General features: G+C 38.7%; 1 protein-coding gene across 8 annotated transcripts in view; it reads right to left on the bottom strand.

Annotated features, from left to right (window-relative positions):
- Positions 1-3,652: 3,652 nt before the first annotated feature.
- The window catches only part of CDC27 (cell division cycle 27), a 45,647-nt gene continuing 26,656 nt past the window's right edge, over positions 3,653-22,643 (bottom strand). For 3 of the 8 annotated variants that reach the window (XM_067541025.1, XM_067541027.1, XM_067541030.1), the window contains exons 12-19: positions 21,552-21,724; positions 19,628-19,780; positions 18,658-18,866; positions 16,339-16,456; positions 14,975-15,103; positions 11,505-11,579; positions 9,296-9,476; positions 3,653-6,764 (exon numbers count right to left, since the gene is read on the bottom strand). In XM_067541025.1, the coding sequence (XP_067397126.1) occupies positions 6,682-6,764; positions 9,296-9,476; positions 11,505-11,579; positions 14,975-15,103; positions 16,339-16,456; positions 18,658-18,866; positions 19,628-19,780; positions 21,552-21,724 (1,121 nt within the window). In that variant the 3' untranslated portion in view covers positions 3,653-6,681. The remainder of the gene's footprint in view (positions 6,765-9,295; positions 9,477-11,504; positions 11,580-14,974; positions 15,104-16,338; positions 16,457-18,657; positions 18,867-19,627; positions 19,781-21,551; positions 21,725-22,643) is intronic. The other 5 variants (XM_067541031.1, XM_067541032.1, XM_067541026.1 and 2 more) reach the window with 3 other exon arrangements.

The raw sequence follows: 22,643 nt of genomic DNA, 5'->3' as shown, positions 1-22,643 counted from the left end.
GAGCCGGGCTAGAATAGCTCCCCACTCTCTGATCTACTACAGCAGGGTCCCTTCCTCAGACAGGAGTGATAGGTTGAGATGGCAGAAAGATTCATATACATGAGGCTTCAGGTTCGAGTATAGGTTAGGAAGGAGAGATTAGAGAGAACAGCAACAAATGCAAGGAGGGTGTTTGTTTATTTTGAAGGGCGGGGAGAACAAGTGAGCTGAGTTATAATTGTTAGGGACCAATTCTACTCTCATCGAAGAAATGCTGCAGGATCATGGTGTCTATATTTAGACCACTACAAACCCTAACAAAGCCCCTCCTGTTTTAGATTGTAATCCTTTTCATTGCACAGCTGTGTCCTGAAGAGACTCCCCTGATTTACAGAACGTCCCTGTAGTCAGTATCTTTACCTCTGGCTGTAAACTCTGGCACCTATTGCTAGTAGTTTGGGGTAGCACTTAAGAGCTCCACTCATGGACCAGGATCCTATTGTGCTGGGCACAGTACACAGACAGAACAAAGAGAGAATCCCTGCCCCAAAAAGCTTATTGGCTCTTTCTTTTCAAGTCGCAGTAAGCAGTGTTTGACAGATTAGGCAGAGAAATTAAAGGTTTCTGTGAACTAGTTGGTGCAGTTACTGAAAGTAATGACTTTGTGGCAAATGGGACAGTGAACATAGCCTGGCTGTGGTCAATACGATCAGCTAGGAACTTTGTTTGGGTGAGTTGGATACAAGGAAAGATTTTATACAGCATAGTGGTAGCCATGTTGGTCCCAGGATATTCAAGAAACAAGGTGGATGAGTTAACATTGTTTACTGGACCAACTTCTGTTGGTTTGAGAAAGCGTTTGAGCCACACAAAGGGTGTGTCTACATTGACAGCAGCGCCGTCAGCGCTGCCAGATTGATTCTGCGGGATCGATGGAGCGGCAGTGGAAACCCCCTCAATTGGTCCAGATGTCGACGGCGTTAATCCACCCCCGCAAAAAGATTAACGCTGTGTTGATGGGAGGGCATTTCCCATTGGCGCAGTGTAGTGGGGACACTGCACTACCTAGAAGTTAGGAAGTCAATGGGAGATACGCAAGCTACTCTATGTAGCTTGTGTATCTCCTGTCCACTGCCACTGAATAGACCAAGCCAAAGCTCTTCAGGAGATATTACCTCACCCCGTCACAATAAAAGAGTGTTGGTTTTATTTTATAGCTGATTTCTCTTACACAGTTATGTCTAACTTTAAGCTCCATTTTAGTTCAGATATACTAACAGAACAGAGCAAAAATGGAGCCAAGGTCTGAATAATGATGGATAAAACTCCTTTGTTTCAATATAAAATCCTCTAGTTAAGATGTCTCAACTGCCTTTCCAGTAAGCTGTTAAAGTAGGTAGCTTGACTCTTTTCTACTGAATTTACATTTGAGCCACACAAAGGGTGTGATAGTCCTCAGCCACCACTCAAATGTGGTGGCCGATGTTAGGAGAAAATCCACAAAATAGTGTGGAAGGTCAGTGTGGTGCATTTCACAAAGGATTTTAGTTTTTTTTTAAAAAGGTCTTTAGCAACTAAAGTTAGGTTCCCAAGTTTGTTATGTTTTTGTTGAAAAAGGGTATTTGAATATAAACAGTATTTTTAAAGTGTTGTGGCTATCAGTGAAAACCATTGAAAGAATATTCTAGGCAGCAAACACCAAACTATTTGAGAAAAAGGAAGTGAGGTGAACTACTCTAGTTTTATTATTGACGCTGAGATATAATTAAGATAGCATACATAGATGGTCAAATACCTCAATTCAAATTAGTCTTTTACTAGACGGTCATTAGCAACAAAAGGAAAAATAAAGTGTTTTCAGTGTTTAAGTTCAGAAATTTGACAAAGTTGTAAATTAAACTCAGTAAAGGAAGTTAGAAGGGAAAATTACTGTCACTCTAATTACATTTAAAAAAAAAAAGATTGGTACATCTGTGGAACTCTGCCACAGGAGAGAGTCCAAGAGCTCATGGGACTTAAAAAAAGGATTAGACATTGATATGGATAAAATACATCCATTTATATTAGATAGAACATAAAAAATGAGAAGGTAAATATATCAGCCACTGTCTACCTGAGGTTAGAAAAAGAAAATTTCCCAGATAGGAACATAATGGTCTATTATGGTGTATTTTTGCACCTTTCTTTGAAGCATTTGTTACTGACTACTTTTGGTGTATAGTTATTGGTCAAATCCAGTATGCAAATTCTTAAGTCACTACAAGTGAATATGGAAAGCAAAATCTTACCCCTTTTTTTTTTTTTTGAGGGGGGGCTGAAAAGTTTAATACTAGTGTTCATTTAACTTCATCCAGGATTTTTCCCAGTGGTGCCTAATATCTAGTCTGCTTTAGATCTAAATACTCCTTTGGAAACAAAATCCTTGCTTGTATCATACAGCTGATATACACTATGCAGTATTTAAAAATCTTTTGTCTGCAAACACTAAATACCTTGCAGGTTTGAATGACTTCGTGCCAAAGTCAATATGTAATAGTGTCTATGGGAGCAGAGTACAGAATTTATTCCCTATCAACTCTACGCCTGTCTAGTGTATCAGAAAGGAGAGGCAGGCTTGAAGCCTTTACATTTTTAGGCTGTGACAAAATAATACCTCCTATACAATTTAAAGTTGCCTCAAATAAAAGGAACACAACCAATTAAAAAAAAAAGAGGATTTGTCTGAAAGTGTTACACATTCTAGTATAACACACCTGTTACCAGAATGGAAAGATGAGAAATATTTCAGGTTTTACTTTGTGCATTTGACAGCTCTTAGAGTAGTCACTTCCCGCTCTCCGTGTGGGTCTTTCACATGGTTTCCAAGCTTGGGATCAGTGAAATGGGTAGTTTTAGCGGGACTATTTGGTATTTTCATCTGGGCTACCTTTTCTCCTGTACAGATACATTTCTCTTTTCTCATACCTGACCAACAATTGCTAAATTAACAGTGTAGCTGGAGAGGAAGCTATTGACAAGGCTTCACCCCACTATTGCTACCCTGTAAGTAGCCACCAAAGAGTATACAGGCACTGTAAGCAGCGCACACTGGGGTGTCAAGACCAGTGTCTCCTGTCATGAAGGCACCTAGTGGCTACCCAATAGATCTGATCAGTATAGATTATTTAAATCTTAGTAAACCAGTACATTCACAGTTGTTATGCAGGTTCCACTGCCAGGTACTTGCAGATGGTTTCCATTAAAAAACCCAAACCCTTAACTCTTGAGACAGATCAAGGACCAAATGAGCAAGATTATCAACATCCTCAGCTGGTCCTTCTGGGCCAGAGTTAAGGAGTGTGAATGCGTGGGTAGAGAAACCACAATGCTGCTGCCTGTGTTGTACTTGTTTTGTGCTTATAGAGGGCGTGTCAAGCTCCAAAGCTGTCAGAGTGTCAAATCCAACAAGAAGAAAAACAACCCAGTTTCCTTTATTGCAGCCTAGTGGGGCAGCCAGCAGTACACAAAATCCACCACAGTTAGGTTCCAATCCTGAAAACACTTCACATGTGAGAAATCCCACTGAATGCAATAAGGCAGCATGAGTTTGTAGGACTGGCTCTTCGTGAGTAACTCATCTGTTTCTGGGAAGGCCGATCCACACATTAAACCATGAAGCACCTGATTATAAAACTGCTTTTAAAAGTAGTTTATTTGGATTTTCCACATCCTTTAATGAATTGCAAATATATTAACAGAAGAGACTTTTTTCTAAGACTGTACAATTTCTGAAATAAAAGTCAGGAAAAGCAAAAAAGGAAAAGAGACAAAAATTACATTGTTTCAATGCAAATAGTACACACCACACCCACGCTTTGCATTTTTTCATGTTTTTGTATTAACAAATGACAGTCCCCTAATTCTTCAGTGAACACATTTGCTCTAGTTTGGCTGTCAGAGCACCTTCACACTTCCCTCCCTTGCCCCTCAAAGAGCATATAAATTGATTGATTAAAATACTGGTTTTCATGTGGTGGTTTTTTTTGTTTTTTGTTTTTAAAAAAAGACGGTAAAATAGCAGCACGGTTTAAATGTTACTTGCAATTCTTGAGAAAGATAAAAAGTAAGTGATGATGTACATATAAAGCAGGGACAAATCAATGTTTTTGAGCACTAATGTTCAGTTTAGAATTTGCATCCTTTTAAAATTTTATCTGAGTTAAGAGCCCTTTGCAGGGTATTTAAAAAATGAATTCCAATACAACAATTCACAACTTTTAAAGAACAAAATTGTTAAAAAAAAAATAATTAAACTGCTATAAAGGAAACAAAGTATTTTTTTCCCCATATGGGGGATTTGCTATTTTCCATCTATGGCTCCCAATTAAACAAGCAGCATTTGTTTCAGAAAATCCCAAAAGTAGGACATGCTCTTTGAAAACAGACAAGGAATAAAACCAAGTCAAATTTGGGGTCAAAAATCTTGTCAGGGTCCCTTTATTCAAACAGCAAGACCTACTGGCTTCAAACCAGAATTTTCCAGCTCTCAAGTAGATGGGGTATGGGAACAGATTCCTGCTTTTTGTTTAGAAAATGTAAACTTCAAGTACCAAAAGGTAGCCAATTATACTGTGTAGCTAATATTCACACAGACTGTAATTCCAGACTGTACAAGGTGTTGTTTCTTTGTAACTCACTCCTGTGGAAACCCTATTATGGAGATGTGAATCTTGGAACGCTACAACTGCTTTAATGCTGGGAGGGAAAAGAAAGTAAACCATGCAGATACAGGTAACTTAATGAATACTACATGTGAACAACAGGTGTGCATACTTTACTATAGATGCAGGTTGGCCACTGGAGAATATCAACCGTGGTGTTTTCCTTTGAAGGGATGGTTTATCATGCCCGAGTCTGACCGCAATTCTTCTCTAGTACCAAAGAAATCTTGCATCTAGTACACCCTTTACTTAGCTGAAATACTTGCATGATTTATAGTGAGATTTAGTCCACTGTCAGAAATAAACAGATTTACGGTATTTACAGCACAAAGCTTTATCCAATATCACCCCTCCTGTTTTTAAGATTTTCACCATGACTGGAATTCAGCCTATTTTTCATTGCTTGTCTACCCACTTCAAAATAACGGCGAATGATATTTTTTGTTTAGGTGTTGTGAATTTTTTTCCTTACGATAAAAAAATGTTCATGCTTCTCCCAACCAAATAGTAGGTGTGATAGGACATGTTTGTACCTACTCCAGAAGAAGGCCACTAAAAAAAAAACCCTTAAAAATTAAAGTTCTACTAATGGTAACTAAAGGTCTTCTAAAAACAATATACATTAAAAGAAAAGGAACAGAACACATTTTAAGACTGATCACAACAAATACATTGCTGTGAAATTTGAATCATTCCCAATTTATTGTGCATAATTTGCTTTTTAAAAAACTGTTATGATATCATACACTTTCTTTACGGTCACTGCATAAAGAGCACCGATCTTTGTTGCAGAGAGCTACAGAGAAAGATCATTTTGATTCTTTAATATAGCCTCGCTTTTTTCCTCACAGAAACAGCCTCTGGGGCGCTCAATTCCTACAGACAGAGTGAGAATGTTCACCAAGAAAGTCAAAGAATGGATAAAAAAAAAATAAGATAATTGCACATTTTTGCATCCTGCTCAGACAACACTTTACAAAATAGTTTTAAAAGGATACTGTCTTAGACAAATATTTGATACATCTTACTGTAAGGTTCTGATTGTGTTAAGGCTTATACTGTCTTCCTGGCTTCTTTATCTACTTAGAAACAAGTTGTCACTGTGGCTTATATTACTTTTATTCTTTCAACATTACAATTTTATCTACATGTCTCTCTTTATTCTGCTCTCACAATAAACTTTTTATTATCTGAACATTAGAACCAAATCCAAGGGGCAGATGAAGAAGAGGCAACACATTAAGGACTTGTTTTTCTGAAGTACTAAGAAGACAACAACTGACATTTTGGAAACTAGATGAATTAACTCTTGGCTAGAATATTAAAGCGTTCTGTAATAGTTGCTATGCTGCAATGAGCTCCTCTGGCTAAGAGCAAGTTTACATTAAGTAGGGACACTGGATATGTTATATATTTTGACACATACTCTGAGTCCTGGGCATGTGCACTGTGTGTTTTGTTCACTGGAGACTCTGTAGCTTTAAGGTCATTTACATTTCCTGGCATTCAAGTTACACTATAATATGCAAAATAGTTTTTAACATGTCCCATACTGCACTTAACGCTGTCTTTGAAGAACTTGGAAATGAAGTTCAGTACTCTGCTTACCAAGAAAGAACCAAACTAAGACACGTTTCTGGAGAAAGGACTAAGGAAGCAGTTTCTTGTTCTATCCCCGTATCTACCGGCTCCCTTATAGCAAACCACGTCTTTCTTCCATGATAGCTTTCCAACAAAAAAGGAGTTCCAAAAAATATTTCTTTTCCTCCTCAAATAGTCATTTTCATAAAGGTATAAGAGCCAAGTCAGTCTCAGTAGCAACTGAACATTGCACTGCCATTAATTCTGTGTATGGTTAAAATCTGATGAGTGGTTCACTCATGGTGTCAGTGGAGAATAAGGACAATGCTGGCTCAGTGATGTGAAGACCCAGTGCGTGAAGGAAGCGGAGAACACAACAGTACCAATCACACATCCAAACTCAGATACTGGCTTTTGGAGGTTAAAATTCGTCACTTTCAACCGCATGGAGTTGCGTGTCATCTGCATCCGTCATGCTGCTCTCTTGGGATTCATCTGTGCCAACTTTAAAAGACAAACAAGGGATTAGGTTCTTTTGTAGAAGACATGCACATTTTACACAAGCAAGTCCACCATATTAGAAACCAGTGACAAGACTATCATACTTTATAAATACAGAGGGTTTCACCACTTTTCCCAGACTGCCCTCCCCCCACGCCCTCCAGATTAGCCTTTCGAATCCCTTATGCCATGCAACCTCTCTCCTCTTCAAAACCGTTTTTTCACTTTCTCCTACAGTGATCAACATCAGACTAATGAGATCTAAATAAAAGGGCTGAAAAGAGAATTAACATGAGGTGCATCTTGCAAAAACAAGCATCCTCATTATTTTAAAGCATCCTTAACCACCTCCTGCCAAAAACTCTGAAGTCCCTATTGGCCCCATGAACTAGGAGAGAGACTGCGGAAGATCTGATCCCTGTGTATCAGGGACTGGAGTTGCCATTATAAAGTGAAGGGGGAAGGCCAGGCTGATATATCTACCTGCCACTTGCCAAGACCCACAGAGATTGAAAGTTTGGATCAATCTTGTTATCCCAAAACTATAATGTTGAAGACTATTTAGTATTTACAACTGTAAAGTGTTCAGATAGTGAAATTAAAAGAGGATGGAAACAGGTTTTATCACCATACTGAGTTCCCATGCTGCAAGTGACAGAGTGAAGTTTACAGCAAGAGAACTGAAGCCAGTAAAAGATTCAGAAATGCCATCTTATACGGACTTTTTTTAAAAAGTTTGACTCCGCCTATTTGCAGATACCTACTTTGCCCTCATTCAGCTTGTACATAGGCACAGTCCAGAGCACAGTAAGGAGATACAACTTGCTTTTTGTGGATCTAAAAATTTCACAATATGGACTGTGATCAGCAGAGCAAACGTATGTTCATCCAGTGAGAAGCAGCTCTCAAGTTCTGTCCTTGTTAAAACTAGTAGTAAAGCAAGATAAATAGCTCGAGGAGGTTATCGCTTTCCAAGCAGGTTGATTGTGCTGCCTATCAGTATTGCTTACAAGGTACATTTTAGTAGCACAGTTTAGACTATGAAAGTACCTTCACTTTTATCTGAATTTCCAAATTTTCTGATGCCAAGGAGAACAGTATTCCTTTATTCTTTTATAATATCCAAAAGTATACTGGGCACTTTGCAGAAGCAAGACATGGTCCCTTTCTGAAAACTACTTTACTTTAAGGGCCTTGGCTAGACTGGGACTTAAAGGCGTGTTAGAATGTGTTAGCCAAAATGTTTTTAAAAATCTATGCTGCCTTCTCTACACTAAACGTAACATGCTAAAATGGTCGCTTGGCAGTTTAGACCTTTGAGGTATTTTTTCAGTCAGGAAGATTGCATTGCATTGTTCACATTTGGAAGACTTTTTGTTCTTTGTTTAAATAGAAGTTTCAATTCACCAGATATTCCTGAAATACCAAACATTTAAAAAAGGATCCTAATTTGTCCAATAGGATAAAATTTCTGTGGTGCTTATTTCCAGAAACTGCAGTCACCTCTCAAAAGTTTAAGTGCTCTGTCTCCATCTGTTGAATGCAGATGAACTATATACTAGAGGGTTTAGACTAGTTTAGATAGAAGAACAAACAAAAACATTTCCCATTTCAGGAAATGAAAAGCATGTTAAAAAACAAGATCCTATAGTTTTACTGGAAGGTGTCACTGAAGTCAATGGGATACACACCAGTAATAAATCTGTTTTAAAAGTTTTCAACACGATTTTACAACCGACTATCAAAATTTTAAGTTCTATAACAACATTTTTGCCTAAAGAAGAAAACAGAATGGTTCTTTGGCAAACAGTCTATCCATCTATTTTCTAGTTCATGTCAAGGTCATCAATATTTATGATCACCCATACTTCTGGATAAAAGTTAGATGAGAAAGATTTAGGGCATTCCCTCTGGTGTATTTTTTTAGTGCTTTATTCAGTCCAGTTGTGGAAGCCCTGTCATTTGGAACTTTCCTTGAGAGAGTATTCCAAGGTCTAACAAGATCTCACTATTAGGGATATTTTCTCTTGACATCCAGCCCAAGTTTTCCTTTGCTTAAGTTATCTCGTTACAGTACTGTTATGCTGCCCTGAGCATTACATCCTTCAGATACTTGGATGTCTCTTTACAAGAAGGTTCAGACTGCAGGATGTATAATTGTCTTGTAAAAATATTAACAGTTTTTATGTAAGTCATAGCTTATAACATTAGTTTATTAGGTCCTGTCCCTCCAAAGATTAATATTAGCATAAGGACTAAATACTTAAACTCTCTTAAGAAATCTAACAATCTTTCACTAAGTGCTTATTATACAAGTAGATTCAGCAGTAGTACAGTGAATCAGTAGACTAAACTGCAGTAGTAGTAGAGTAAACAAGTAGCCTAAATCAGCAGTAAGAGAATTGTTGGAGTCGCCACCTGCTGTGCAAAGAGGTAAGCAGCAGCATATAGCCTGGGCTTCTGCTTTACTGAGGAACATCAGCTGGTTTCCTAGTGGAAAGATTTTATTTGGATTTTGAGCTGGAAATACAGACCTGACTCATATGGATAACATTCGCTGATCTGCTCCTCTTGAGTTATTGGTTCCTCATCATCTGGAAGGTAACGTTTATCAATGGCCTCTTTGATCTGGTTGTTAGCTCCTTTGGGATCTAAATCCATTGCCCACGAGAAATTCATAAGAGCCAGATGAGTTTGACCCAATTTTTTATAAACCTAAAAATAAAAACATTAACACTACATTTTCCATTAAGTTGCTACTTGATATCATCTTATCCAACAGTGGGTTGTTGTCAATAGTTATTTTTAAGTGGTATTCATAGCTCCTACTGGCATGTGAAATGGGAACTGCTGGATGAATGGGACATTAACATGTGCTTGGCATGTCAGCGGCACTAAATGGGAACTTCCACAGGACAGTAACAATGACATTGCAAAGTCCATCACCATGACACAAGCATTTGCAGTTCACAATGTAGTTCTCTTTATTGCATCAACAATAAGTGAGAGAAACCTACAGTAAACCCTTTTTTAAAAAAAGGATTCAAATTATTAAACTTTTGAAAGTGTGGTAACTGCTTACTGCTAATTTGTAAGTAGTCCTCCAGGAAGAAACTGGATGTCTCAAAGAACTCTGATAGAGAGCCTGCCACTGAATAGAATCCATTCCAGATTGGCAGTGATCAAAAGACACTGTCATTTAATGGTTATTTGTCTCAGTCCACTTCCTAGTGTCCACACCAGAAGTGCTCTCATTTGATTCCCTTATGGCTCTGCAGAACAGGGGTGAGGCACACTGGTGGGTGATGTTGCTGGGTGGTATTGCTGCTGCTCATGCTGTATATTATTCATCGAGAGGATTTCTATCACCAGAGTTATTAGCCAGTCACCTTTCACAAGCATCATTCTTTTAATTTAAACGAGGTTTGTCCTAGGAACATAAAAGTGAATTTTCTCCTCCCAAAAAAGCTCTTTAGGCAGCAATCCCTTTATGTGGTAGGTAAGGCTACTGTCATCATTACACCTTTCAGAAGGAAGGTTTTATGCTTTAGTCAACCTGCAGTTAGAACATAAGGCTGAGTGCACCATATAACCCTGCACTATGGGAAATGGAAATCTCTGCAAGACAAAACTAACAACAAATTTAAAAGCAAGCCTCACCCATTTAGCTTAGTTTAACATTCTGAATGTTAGTGTGCTGTGGAACGGGAAGACATTAGTTTAAAACAGAAAAATCAGTAAGTCTTCTGCTGATGGCTGTTCCAAAAGGAGATTGAAATGGACTTCTCTGAAACATCCAAGGCCCAATTATAGAACACTACAGAAGGGCCAAACTGAGCAACCCTAAATGAACAGGGCAGGAAGTTACATGGGGTTTTGTTAGTGGCGTTACCGCGACTCAGTGGTTTAAGCATTAGAGTTGAAAATCCCTAGATTCCTAATATTTAGGGGTTCAAATCTCACTAAGGCTGATTCAACTCTTCATTCTTCCAACATAACCTGGTTCCTTGTAGTTGTTGTGTAGGTATCTTTGCAAGAAACAGAAATCCTGCCTACTCAGTGCAGGTATTTTACACCCTATACTATTTTGTGACATTTCTTGTTCAGCATTTCTGATGTAACAGATTAGAATGTGATTACATTAGGTTTCTATAAATACATGCCCAAAACACTAAGATGACAACATGAATTAAGGTAGGGACCTATCCCCAGATAAGGTAGGATCCTTTCCAGCACGCCATTTCTGCACCATTATTGTACTGACTAAAGTCTCTGTACTTTTGGAATCACATTTGCAGGGGAAGGTGCAGCAGGTATGCACACAAAATCAGTCACCTGTTTTCATCAAGCATTTTTGTATGGACCCATTCTGTAGTCTTTAGAACACTGTCCTTCAAGGTTAAAATGACAGTTGGTGCAGTTACGCTGGGGATAAAGGGTACTGCTGGCATGGCAAAATCAGGTTTTAGGCTCCAACAATGGAGGTAATTCTTTCAGAAACAGAACTCAACCAGGACACACTCAAACAGCCATTTTGATCAAAAACTGATTTCAAATACAGTTGCCAGTTTATATATGGTGAGACATACATAGCACTGTGGGAATTTTCAGAACACTGTCCAAAATGGAACCAGCTTTGTGATATTAAGAAAATTAGCATCTTGGTTTATTTCTCTGCAAAAAAGGAAATCACAAGTACTTATGATCACAGCTACATTTCATAGGATTATACTCAGTTTTTACCTTTCCTATTAAGAAGTAAACAAGAGACTCTTTGGGAACAATCTGTTTCAGTTCTTCAAGTTCTTGTAAAGCAGACTGAAAGAGGGGAAAAAAGAAAAGTTAAATGGTTTTCCCAATAAGTCTGAGCAAGGATCTGCATCACTCACTTTTATTAAATCCTAATAAACTAGGTTAATTAAAAAAGAAAAATAGGGTCAGTCAGTCAGTTCATGAGGGTTTTTTGGAAGCCATCTTGTTAACCATATAGAAACCTCAGTTGGCTACTTTTCTCTGTGACAACCATTGCAAAATCAAATGTAAATGCAATATCATTATAGCAAATGCAGGGTGAATAAGAGTGATGATTTTTTTTCTTTTTTAAATTGCTAGAGTGATCGTTTTGCATTTCTTTAGTTAGTTTCCTAATTGGTGGTAGAATTTCAGATTTTCCATTTTTGTTATTTTTAAACTAAGAGTTTCACACTTAAAATGCTCATCTGTGCTGAAAAAGTAAGTCCAGGTTTTTACTTACATCACACAAATGCGAATACCAAATTAATAAGCAAATAGCCCGGGCTATATTTGCAACGAACATCACCTCCAATATACTGAACTTCCACAGATCAGGAAAGTTGACTTTGACTAGGCTATACTCTTCCACTAGGCTTTGCAGTTTGAAGTCAATGAGTCTAGTGCTCCTAACCATTTAGTGTTTTTGAAAATTCCCCCCTCGCCTCCACATGCTTAAATATTGGTTTTTAGGCTCTTATTTTTTTAAATTAGCACTTGCTTATATAAGAGTTCACAATAACTTTGTTAATGTATTGAAAGTTAAATAACTTCTCACTGTTAACACTGAAGTAGCTTTGTTTTGAAGTGACAAAGATTTCATGTAACCAAGAGAAAAGTTGAAATAAAAGTAATTTTAGCCTCTGATCCTGCGAACTCTCATGCACACATTTAGCTTTAGACATACAAATATTCTAACTTCAAAGAGACTACTCAATTGCTTACTTTTATGTATCTAGTCAATGTTTGCAGGATTAGACTTTAACCCTCAATATTTTATTAAAATTCAAATATTAGCAAAAAATTGATGATACCCTACCAGTAGAATTAAAAAAATAATTTATAATATAGTTCCTTATAAATGTTAATGTTGCAATAGCATAACTGACTTTTACTAACACTCAGTATAATTTAAATCAACGATTTCTTGTTTTAAAAACAAGGGATTTATATCCTAATTTTGTAAAAATCGCCTCACAGTGGGCAAATGCTAACTTATAATGGTAAAGCAACAGTAAGGATAAAAGCTAATTAAAAAAAAAAAAAAAAAAAAATCAGGCAATTCAAAGAAGTGCAAAATCCCTGACACCCTGAATAGCCGATCACTGATATGGTCTCTGCTGGAGTGAGTGTGGAGAGTCTTGGTGTTGTATGGGTGCAGAATATGGGCTAACAGATGCAACTGTCAGATTGCTACAATATGAGAGTGCAGTGGGTAAGCCCGGACAATGCAGAGCTGCTAGATTTCCTGGCATTTTTGTTACATTAAAAAAAGTTAAGCGTCTGATCTTTTTTAAACCCAGAGATTATTTAAATGCATGTTGCTGTTTGTGTAGCTTCCTTTTTGTCAAATCTAGGATATGACTACACTGCCGCGCCTTGGGGATCGATGCAGCAGGATTGATTGAGCAGGTGGTGGAGACCCACTCAATCGATCCCGGAAGTGCTCTCTGATCTATGCCATTAAGCCACCTCCCCGAAAGAAGTAAGTCTGTATCAACTGAAGGGCGTCTCCGGTTGACACAGTGCAGTGAAGATGACGTGGTACGGCAATGTAAGTAAGTCGATGAGAGATACACAAGCTACTTTATATGTAGCTTGTGTATCTCCCCTTGACTACCAGCAGCAGTGTAGACCAGGCCTAAGGTTAAAGAAGGCTGGATGGACACTGTCAGCAATTGGATATGTACCTCCATAGGAAAAAGATGTTTTGGAACACTTCTGTATCTTTTCTGCATCAGATTACATTTGCTATTTTATCCCCATGGGACACCCTCCTCCAATTCTGGTTGCATTTTCCCCCTTCATCTTATTTTTAATAATTTACAGCAGGACTTTGCGTTAAAATCCTTAATATTAAAGTGTGTTCAATTTTCCTATATTTAGGAACTTCAATATTGAGGTTCTCACTACCAGTGTAATTTCCTTTTGTGTATATATTACAAGAAGGTCTTATTAAGAGCCAGACTGCGGTCCAATTCCACAGCCAAGCAAGACAGGAAGGGGGCATAAAGAGGCACCAGCTATCTAGAGTAAGTAGCAGCATGGGAAGGAAAGCCCCACACTCATTCCCACAGGTGTAGAAAGTACCTATACAACAGTGCAAGACAGTAGAAAACCAGGCCCAGACTTTCTTCTCAGATGAATAATAAGGCTTTTGAAATATAAGTTTGCCTACTACATTGGTTGCTTGTAGGACAGTTTTATTGCACCTTTTTTGAGTAACTCCCTTTGCATAAACTTATATTAATACCACTACATTTCAGAAAAGGTTGTAAATAAGGTTCTCTCTGTATCGTTTGCAAGTTCAAATCATCAACAGATTTTACATCTCAGGCCAACAGACTATTCTTAAGCCAATCATTATAAAAACGTCTGCTGTAGCTCCCACTCCCCCAGTGGAGATGGCACTGGCCAAACTTTAGTCCCTTTGCCAGATAGTTTGAGCAGAGAATCTGGGACATCAGCCTCTCTCTCTAGTCCAAGTCAGGAAGTTCAGTAAGCGGGTAATCTGGTAGTAATTCTCTTCACTGCTGGTTAAGAGCTTGGGGAACACTAGTGTCTTGATGCTTGGACTCACGCTCGGGGCAGAGAGGGAGGAGGTAATATTCTCCAGATCTATGCAATTCTAGGGTTTGGTCTTGTGAGGGTGTCCAACTGTAATTCCACATGTAGAGTTATTGTGCCTATCAACAGCCTATAGGTGTTTTAAGACCATGTGTGAAGCTAAATTAGTCAGAGATCCCCTTCAAAATACCAAGCTCCACCTCTAAATTGAAAGCGGCATCCCTAACCCTTGCAAGGATAGGAACTCACCCCACACAAAGAGTATTCCTCAAGAAACACCTGTGAATAAGAGGCCTGTCCTCTTCGTAGTGCTCAAGTGATTACCAAATACAGGCTTCGTTAACTAGTCAAATAGCCTTCCTGATACCAGAAGGCTTCCTTTTAAATGAAGGAACTAGTCTCATGAATGCCCAGGATGACAACTGCTGCAGTATCATACTGGGAAAAGAGGAAGGTCTTTCAGACAGTCATAGCCAGCACGATCAGAGTGAAAGATGTATTCTTGGAGCCAAGCATAGCTTCCATTATGAAGTAATAAGAATCAAGATTTGATTAACTTCTAATGCATCATCATTCAGACTGTGCAGACCCTAAGGAATTTATAGAGACTTCAGTTTCTAGTGTCCATGTCTTACCTTATATTTTTCATTTGCAAATAATACAGAGGCTCTATGGAATTTGCATAGTGGGTTCTTCGGATCAATGTTAATGGCTTTGTTTAGTGTATCCAAAGCCTTTTCAGATTTTTTCAGTGCATGCTGGACCTACAACAGAACAGAGATGATGTTAATAGACTTCTTTTTAAAAGAAAAGAGGGGAAAAGCAGGATGTGAACTGCCAGACTATTAAAAATACATTTGAAAAAATCCACTGCCTTCAAAATACAATATTCAAATAGAGAGGCTCATTCTGGAGTCAGACAAGATTGCATAATTTACCACTTGCTAGTAAGCTTTTTACTCCCAGCCCACACACTTAACAGAATGGTAATTTTGCCTTTACCACCAAACTAGTTCATTGCCCCTGCCCTAGAACATAAAGGCAACTGAACACCCATCATCACAGCAGAATATGGGGCAGGAAAAGCCCAACAAAAGACTTTGATATACTTTGCTACCATGCTGAAGGTGAGAAAGGTGCCAGCAGATGACCAGATAGCCAGCTACCATGATACTCATGTGCCCCACATCACTCAAACAATTATTAATGTCTAAAAAAGCAGCTTTCTATATTATAACAGAACATTTGCTCTACTTGTATAAATCCTTCACAGCCAGAAGGACAGATCTAAAACAATGACTCAGTCTTTTCAGGCCTCTATACCAATTTAATCAAGTAAGATCTTGGCTGTACCAGCTGCCTCCCACTTAACTGTACATAGCAATTGGCACAAGTTGCTTAGCAATCCCTTCTCTTAAAATTAAGGGTCATCACATATACAGATGATTAGGAGGTGGGAAGCAGGCCCCAAGGCCCAAAATAGAACCTCATTAAGGTGAAGTGGAAGAGCCTTGAGTGCCAGTCAAAAGAGTCCCAAGTGCCAGTTTCAGAGCTTTTACTAGCATTTGGGGATCACGGGGCTAGTCACCAGTTAAGACCTTTCTCTGTGAATACTCAATTCCTTAAAACTGTCTCATACGGGGACTGATTTTCAAATCCCTCCTCTACTTGTGCATGTGCGCACACACTGTGCAAGTGCAAAAAACTGCTCAAGTGTGAACACAAATGCTACCACCTACATGAGCACAAGTGTTCAGTTTTGAGGATGTAAATTTTAACACCTATGGAGGCACAGATGATAGCACTGTTCCAGGACAAATACAGGTGTTTGTGCCAGCAAAAACCAGAAACGTGTGTGAATGCAATTTTACACACAAGTGGAAGAAAGGCAGGGCCTTTGCTAAACGTTTGGTCCATAATATGCTTTTTCTATTGTGAGTGCACACAATAAAAAGCAGATTAAACAGAACAAGGATAGAACTAAGTGCAATCTACTTACTACTCCAATGTGACAGAGTAAAACCGAGCTCTGAGGATTGATATCAAGTGCTTTCTGGAAATGCATTTCTGCTAGGCTGAATTTCTCTTGTTTGTAGTAAATCATTCCCAACCCATACCTGCAAGTACAAAACAAGTTTGTCAGATAAAGTTTGATTTATCATGTACCAACCTCTGTCATTAATTGCGGACTGGCAGAAGAAAATGGTCTTTGGCACATTAATTTGATAGATTATATTAATGGAAACCAACAATGAAGTTCTTGTGATTCAGATATAGCCATATAAGCCTTTCCAGTGAAGCAGTTTGGATAAACTTCCATTGTAACCATAGCAACACGCAACATATTGTTTCAATTTTTTGGCAACTGAGTCATGTAATTTTACTGCAGAAGTAAGACTTTATCTTCTGCTAAATAGAATAGGTCAAATTCACTGTTTGTGTAAGCAGCTGCAACTCCATGAACTTCAATAGACAGTTTATGCCAGACATGAGTTTAAGGTCACAGGCACTTGTGCTCAGAGAGTAACCCCTTCATTCACTGTAAACTGATTAGAAAAGGAAATTTGGTCTAAAGTTAAAGTGTATGCAGAACTGCAACGAGAAGCAATAATCTTGCACTAGAGTGTGGAATCTTTTGGCCAGCAGTATCCATTGGCTTGCGTCTGAAGTGCCCTTGCTCCCTTCCATCCAAAGGCATCAGAGGGTGGGAATGGGTCAACCACCTCTCAGTTCCTTCATTAATCTAGAATGCAGGTAATAAAAGACTGTAGCAGCAAGCAAGGAGGCCGGGTCATGGAATACATATAGACCACACATCTCACAGAACTACAGTTACTATAAGGTAAGTAGCCTTTTTTCTCTTCAAGTGCTTACCTACATGAATTCCAGTCTTGGTGACTCAAGTAGGAATCTGATACTAGGAGGTCTAAGTGAGACCTTGGTGGGGCTGGTAATTCACTTACCCACAAACTGAAGTAATCACCGCTAAGGAGGCTGTTTACACAAAGAGGCAGCATAAAGAGGACGATGCTAATGGTTCAAAGGTGAGCTCCCCTCCTCAGCTAAAAACCACATTAAGATCCCACGCAGCAGTTTCCAGTTCAGAAGGTAATACATGCAATAACCCCTGGAGGAGCCCTAGCCACACTAGCATGTGAGAAACTTATAGTTTTGATAGTTCAGTGTATAATTATTCTAAAAGTTAACTTATGCAAGTGTACAAGAGCAAAGGACACAGCTTGCAGTTCTGTTTCTCAGTCAGGGGAAGTCAGAAGGAAACGAGAGGAGGGTCGGGCCTCCTTCACCCTTTTATGTCTTCAGGAAGGGGAAATGCTAGGCCTAGAGGATTTAAGGGACAGGTGCAGGCATGAGCCAAAGAACACTACTGCTCAAAAGATTCCAAATCTCTGGTGCATGTACATCGGGATTGGAATACATATAGAGAAGAATTCAAAGAACTGCTAACTCCTTGGCTGTTCATTTGGTTTCTCCAAGATCCTCTATGTTAGTCCAAACAGTGTGCTTCTCCTACCAGCAGTTGCAGACAGGAATCACATGACACTTTTGTGACACAATTTTGCCTATAAAGGGGCTAGCTATGTTCAAACTTCCAGTAATTTAAAAAACTGACAACTGGATGATGCAGGATATAAGGCAGCTGGAAGGCCCCACCATCCCAGGAGAGAGACAAGGAGAATGATAAAAAACAAATAGTTCTTCACTACAAAAGTATTCTGTTGTAAAAACAGATAATTCTGACAAAGGCAAGGATTGGAGAAAGAGATAAAAACAAACCAACCACCACCAACCAGCCGAAAAGTTGCTTCTCCTTCCACAGAACAAGAAATCAATGGGAATATGGTAAGCAGATCAGGCTAAGTCCTTCTGTAGGAGGTAGTATCACCACAACAACTTTGTTTTTTCCTGACACCATCTGCTACTAGGAGGATTTATATTCACTGCCTTGGATGGGATAGAGCAGCACTGGAGAAACTGCAGCAGTGCCAATGAACAAAAACCTTTAACCAAATGGAAGTGGGACAACATATGTGATACCATGAGGACATAAGACAATGCAGTACATGCATTTTTTTAAAAGAACAAAAAAGACTAATTACTATCCAGCAACAAGGCTGGGGATATCTGTTGTCAGAGCTCTCCTTGTACCAGATCGATATTTCATGAGATAAATGGCAGAAATTAAGAATTATTCAAGTTGTTATAAAGAGTGCCAACACTTCCAACATGTAAAGACAGTCAACAATAAAATGCACTTCTTCCCTTGGTGCCTTCATTAACAAGAACACTGAAAACTTACCATGCATTATAATGTCTAGGATTGACTCGGATTGCGTTTCTAAAACAGGCTAATGCTTTGTCTAATTCTTCCGTTAGCACAAATTCATGCCCCAGCAGAGTGTAGGCATACGCGTAGTTTGGATCAACTTGAATGGCTCTCTGGAAGAACTTGATTGCAATGTCATGCTCTCGTTGCAAGCTGAAACAGTTTCCTGCAGCACACCACGCCTAGTAAAAAGCAACGTTGCAAAGTCGCTATCAAATCTCCTTTTTACAATAGAAAGGCGATAGCATTTTTATAAGAATATTAGTTAAGACTGGATGCATTTCATACATAGTGAAAACTGGGATGCAGAGGTCAGGAATCCAAGGAGATACAGCATGCCAGTGGCAGTTAAATACTACAGGGACTACACAACATGCAGTTTATAAATAGTCAGCTTCTCAACTCTAGCACTAGCAACAACAGTGGACTGGAGGCAACTACAGTCAAGATTCATCACCCCTTCGCTCTCTCCAGCAGAGCACTTAGGTGGTAAGTGAATTTAATATTACTACAGGAAGATGAGCGTTATAGAAAGACATTAAAACAGTAGCAGAGCAGGAAACAAAATCCCTGCAATCCTCGATACCTCTCCACTCTTCTACCTAATAGAGAACACTCCCTCCCATACATCGGGGTGAAGGAATGATGGGGGAATCTTTTTGGATGAAAGGTGATATGAAAATGAAAATCTTAGTTGATGGGTTAATGGATTTCAGCCTGCTCCATGCAGGTTGACATGCCTTGTTTATAATAGTTACAAGCATCATCACTGATTCACCAGGTAACCCAGTGGCCTTTCTAGTTATATTAAGACGGTTCTGTCACACAAATATACCCAAATTAGACTGAAGTTTACAGAGTTTGTTCCAACTCATTAATCATCTTTAACCTTGATAAGTAAGTAACAGTATGCAGCAACATACACCACCATAATAGATTATACCTCTGGCGAATTTTTATCCATGTCTGTTAAATCTTTTGAAAGGACTGAAAGTGCAACATCCTTCTGCAGATGCCACAGCGTTGTAGAGTAAATCTCCATGCCCTCAACTCTGTAGTTTTCAATTCTTCTTACTTCAGAGAATATCCTCTCAGCCTAAAAACAAATTTAATTCGAGTGAAATCCACTGATACAACAAGAGCACTAAGGGCAATGTTAGGAAGTTTCAGAAATAGATTAAGCATACCCACTGCTTTATGTAACACCCCCTATAAAACACAAAAACTAACATGCAGAGCTCCAAATCTTGTGGCATTGCTAACTTCTTATCCAAATGAAGGGAGGGACATAATACAGATTTCTGCTTGTCCCAAGTAAATGTAACAGCTGTCTCTGACAGCCTGGCTCAGATTGCAATACTCTTTCCATCCCAGTGCATGGAGAATAAGATAAAGGAATAACATCTGTAAAATGAGATCCAGACATTATGAATTTCTATATCAAAGATTTATACTGCATAGGTGGATAGCCTAACCACATTACCTAGCCATCCAAATAGACTACACTACAAGCACCGCATTTATACTAATTACTGGAATACCTTGATGGCCGAAGGCACTTGGCTTTACAGCCTCAACCCATTTGGCTGTTGCAGGTATTTGTTTACTAAATAAAGGAAAGAGCACAGCCTGAGAAAGTTTCCCTACAATGCATAAGGGTGTGTCTGTGCCAGAAGTAGTAAGATTGGTTCAATAGAAAGTAAGGTGCCATATGGGGCTACTTTTTTCTATGAAGCGTTCAAAGAAAACACAGCCTTTTGTCTACTCAAAAATTCATTCTTGATCTTATGTTACTACACTAACTCAAGTTCCTTTCACAGATTCAGATAATAGTAATCAGATCAGCAACCAGGGCAAAAGATAGGTTAAAAAAAGCTTTAAGAAACGCTGGTGTATGTGGCATGGTCTTCCATGAAATACTAACAGTGTCTGTAAATTCAAAGTGTGTGGACATGATCAGGATGCAAACAAGGTCCAGGAGCAATTGTTTTGTCTTTAAAACTACATCATACATAGTGTATAGTTTATAAAACAAGAATTCAACTTCAGAAATATACTACATTCACCTCTTATGAATCCATTGACAGGTAAGGCTTAGGGAAAATGAAAGGCTTTTGAACCAAGAACTCTCAGAATTAACTGAAGTGCTAAGTTACATGCTTATTACACACCACATGAGGAATTCAACAGGATTTTTTGTAACTGTTTAAAAATCACAACTGCAATTTCAAAGATTGGAGACCATCCACAATATAGGTCTAACAGCTGTATTGTTTCTACATGTTTGAAGGAAAAAAAAACTTTCAAGAAGTCAGTTACCATCATAAAAAAAGCATCTTATGGTAATAATTTATATTGTACATATTTTACATACATGTTTGTGCACCTTTCATTGTGATGGATTCCTTTGGCTTCACAAACTACAGATGCAGCACAGCTGAAATACTGTTACCTCCAAGACGGAGAGAAACAGCCAACCAGCAGCAGGGATATAACTGGAGGAGGGGAGATTTTGGCCAAAGACATGGGGACAAACCCCTGCTCTGACTGAAAGTGTCATAGGATCTTTAGTGTCTTCGCTGACTAGAAAGAATGCTGGTTTTTAAGGACTCATAAGAAAGACCACAACACAATAAATAGCATAGAACGCAATTTCGCCACCTCAGAAAATGGAAGAGCTGCAGTAATTCAGATTAATCTGAAACTGCCTGAGATAGGGTAAGTATTTTAAACCTGATGCTTACACAGCTATGCTATCCCAACTGTGACTCTACTCAGGTTTCACAGGAAGCCAGCAAATTCTGTGCAAAGCTATGCAAAACAAAAATTTAAAATAAAATAAAAGTATGTATCTGCTCTACGCCTACCTGCATATACTCTGCAAGCTCGAAGTAAGCTCTCCCAATCTGGCACAGGACCCAGCCAGTGTTGTAGTGGTGAGAAGGTAAATGGCTTAATATGTTTATCGCTTCTTTACAGTTGTACGAACACAAGGCTAAATAACCTTTCCCCATGTCACGAAGAAGGCTCATCAAACCTTCTAGGAGAAAAATACAATAAATAAAAGGGAGAACAGAACTAAAAAATTACTTGCCTGGAACTGCTGTTCTCTGAAATTATACATTATGGTAGACACCATTCTGAGATCCCTGTTCTTATGAGAACCATGCAGGAACTCTAAGCACAGAATTATACACTCCTCCTGGTTCGGCCATGAGGTTTTGTGCAGCAGTTCCTGCAGTGAGACCTAGATAACACCATCTACCACCTCCTTTCAAGCCAGAGGTAGAACATATTTACCTACAAAGTGGTTATATAGTTAAGGATGAGCTGAGTTTTACAGTGGTTGAATCTGTGCTTTATGTATGAAGAATACAGCGTATTCGCCCCAAAATTACAGCACTTACTCTGATTGTAAATTCTCAGAAAATAATTTCTGCAAAGAAATCAGTAACTAGTTTTAAGTTAAGAATTAAAACTGGGTCCTTTAAGAAATCTGGCACCCTCTATATAATAATTTTTTTGTACTAAATGATTTTTTAGAACATGGACTTGAGTGTCTAAGTCTCCCATATGGCTAAAGCTTGTTTGGTCTCATGCACTGGATACATTTGAAGCATATTTTTTAAAAGGTAGTAATGGTCATATTTTGCCATTTTCTTCATAAGTGTTGTCCAGCTGCTGTTGAAAAAGGAGAAACGTAAAGTTTTTAATCCAATTCTCCATAGGACAACTGCTCTTTTTCAAAATGGCTGCCACCGCAGGCTCTCAGTATGACTGAAGCAGAGCTCCCTTTAGGAAAAGCTCATGACCTCTGTGAAGCCAAACTGCTGTCAGGGCCCACCCTCTTACAAGAAGTTATGAGCAGAACAGCAAAAGTGACAATTTACATTGTTACACCAGATCTATTTAATGGAGAGGGTGGGAGGGGGCAAATGTAGAGGTGAGAAACTGAAAGA

This window comes from Emydura macquarii, unplaced genomic scaffold, assembly GCF_026122565.2.
Source record: "Emydura macquarii macquarii isolate MOO-44397 ecotype Brisbane River unplaced genomic scaffold, CSIRO-AGI_Emac_v2 contig_629, whole genome shotgun sequence".
Classification (NCBI taxonomy): Eukaryota; Metazoa; Chordata; order Testudines; family Chelidae; genus Emydura; species Emydura macquarii.
The sequence above is the reverse complement of the archived record's forward strand: the minus strand, read 5'-3'. Positions and strand labels throughout refer to the sequence as shown.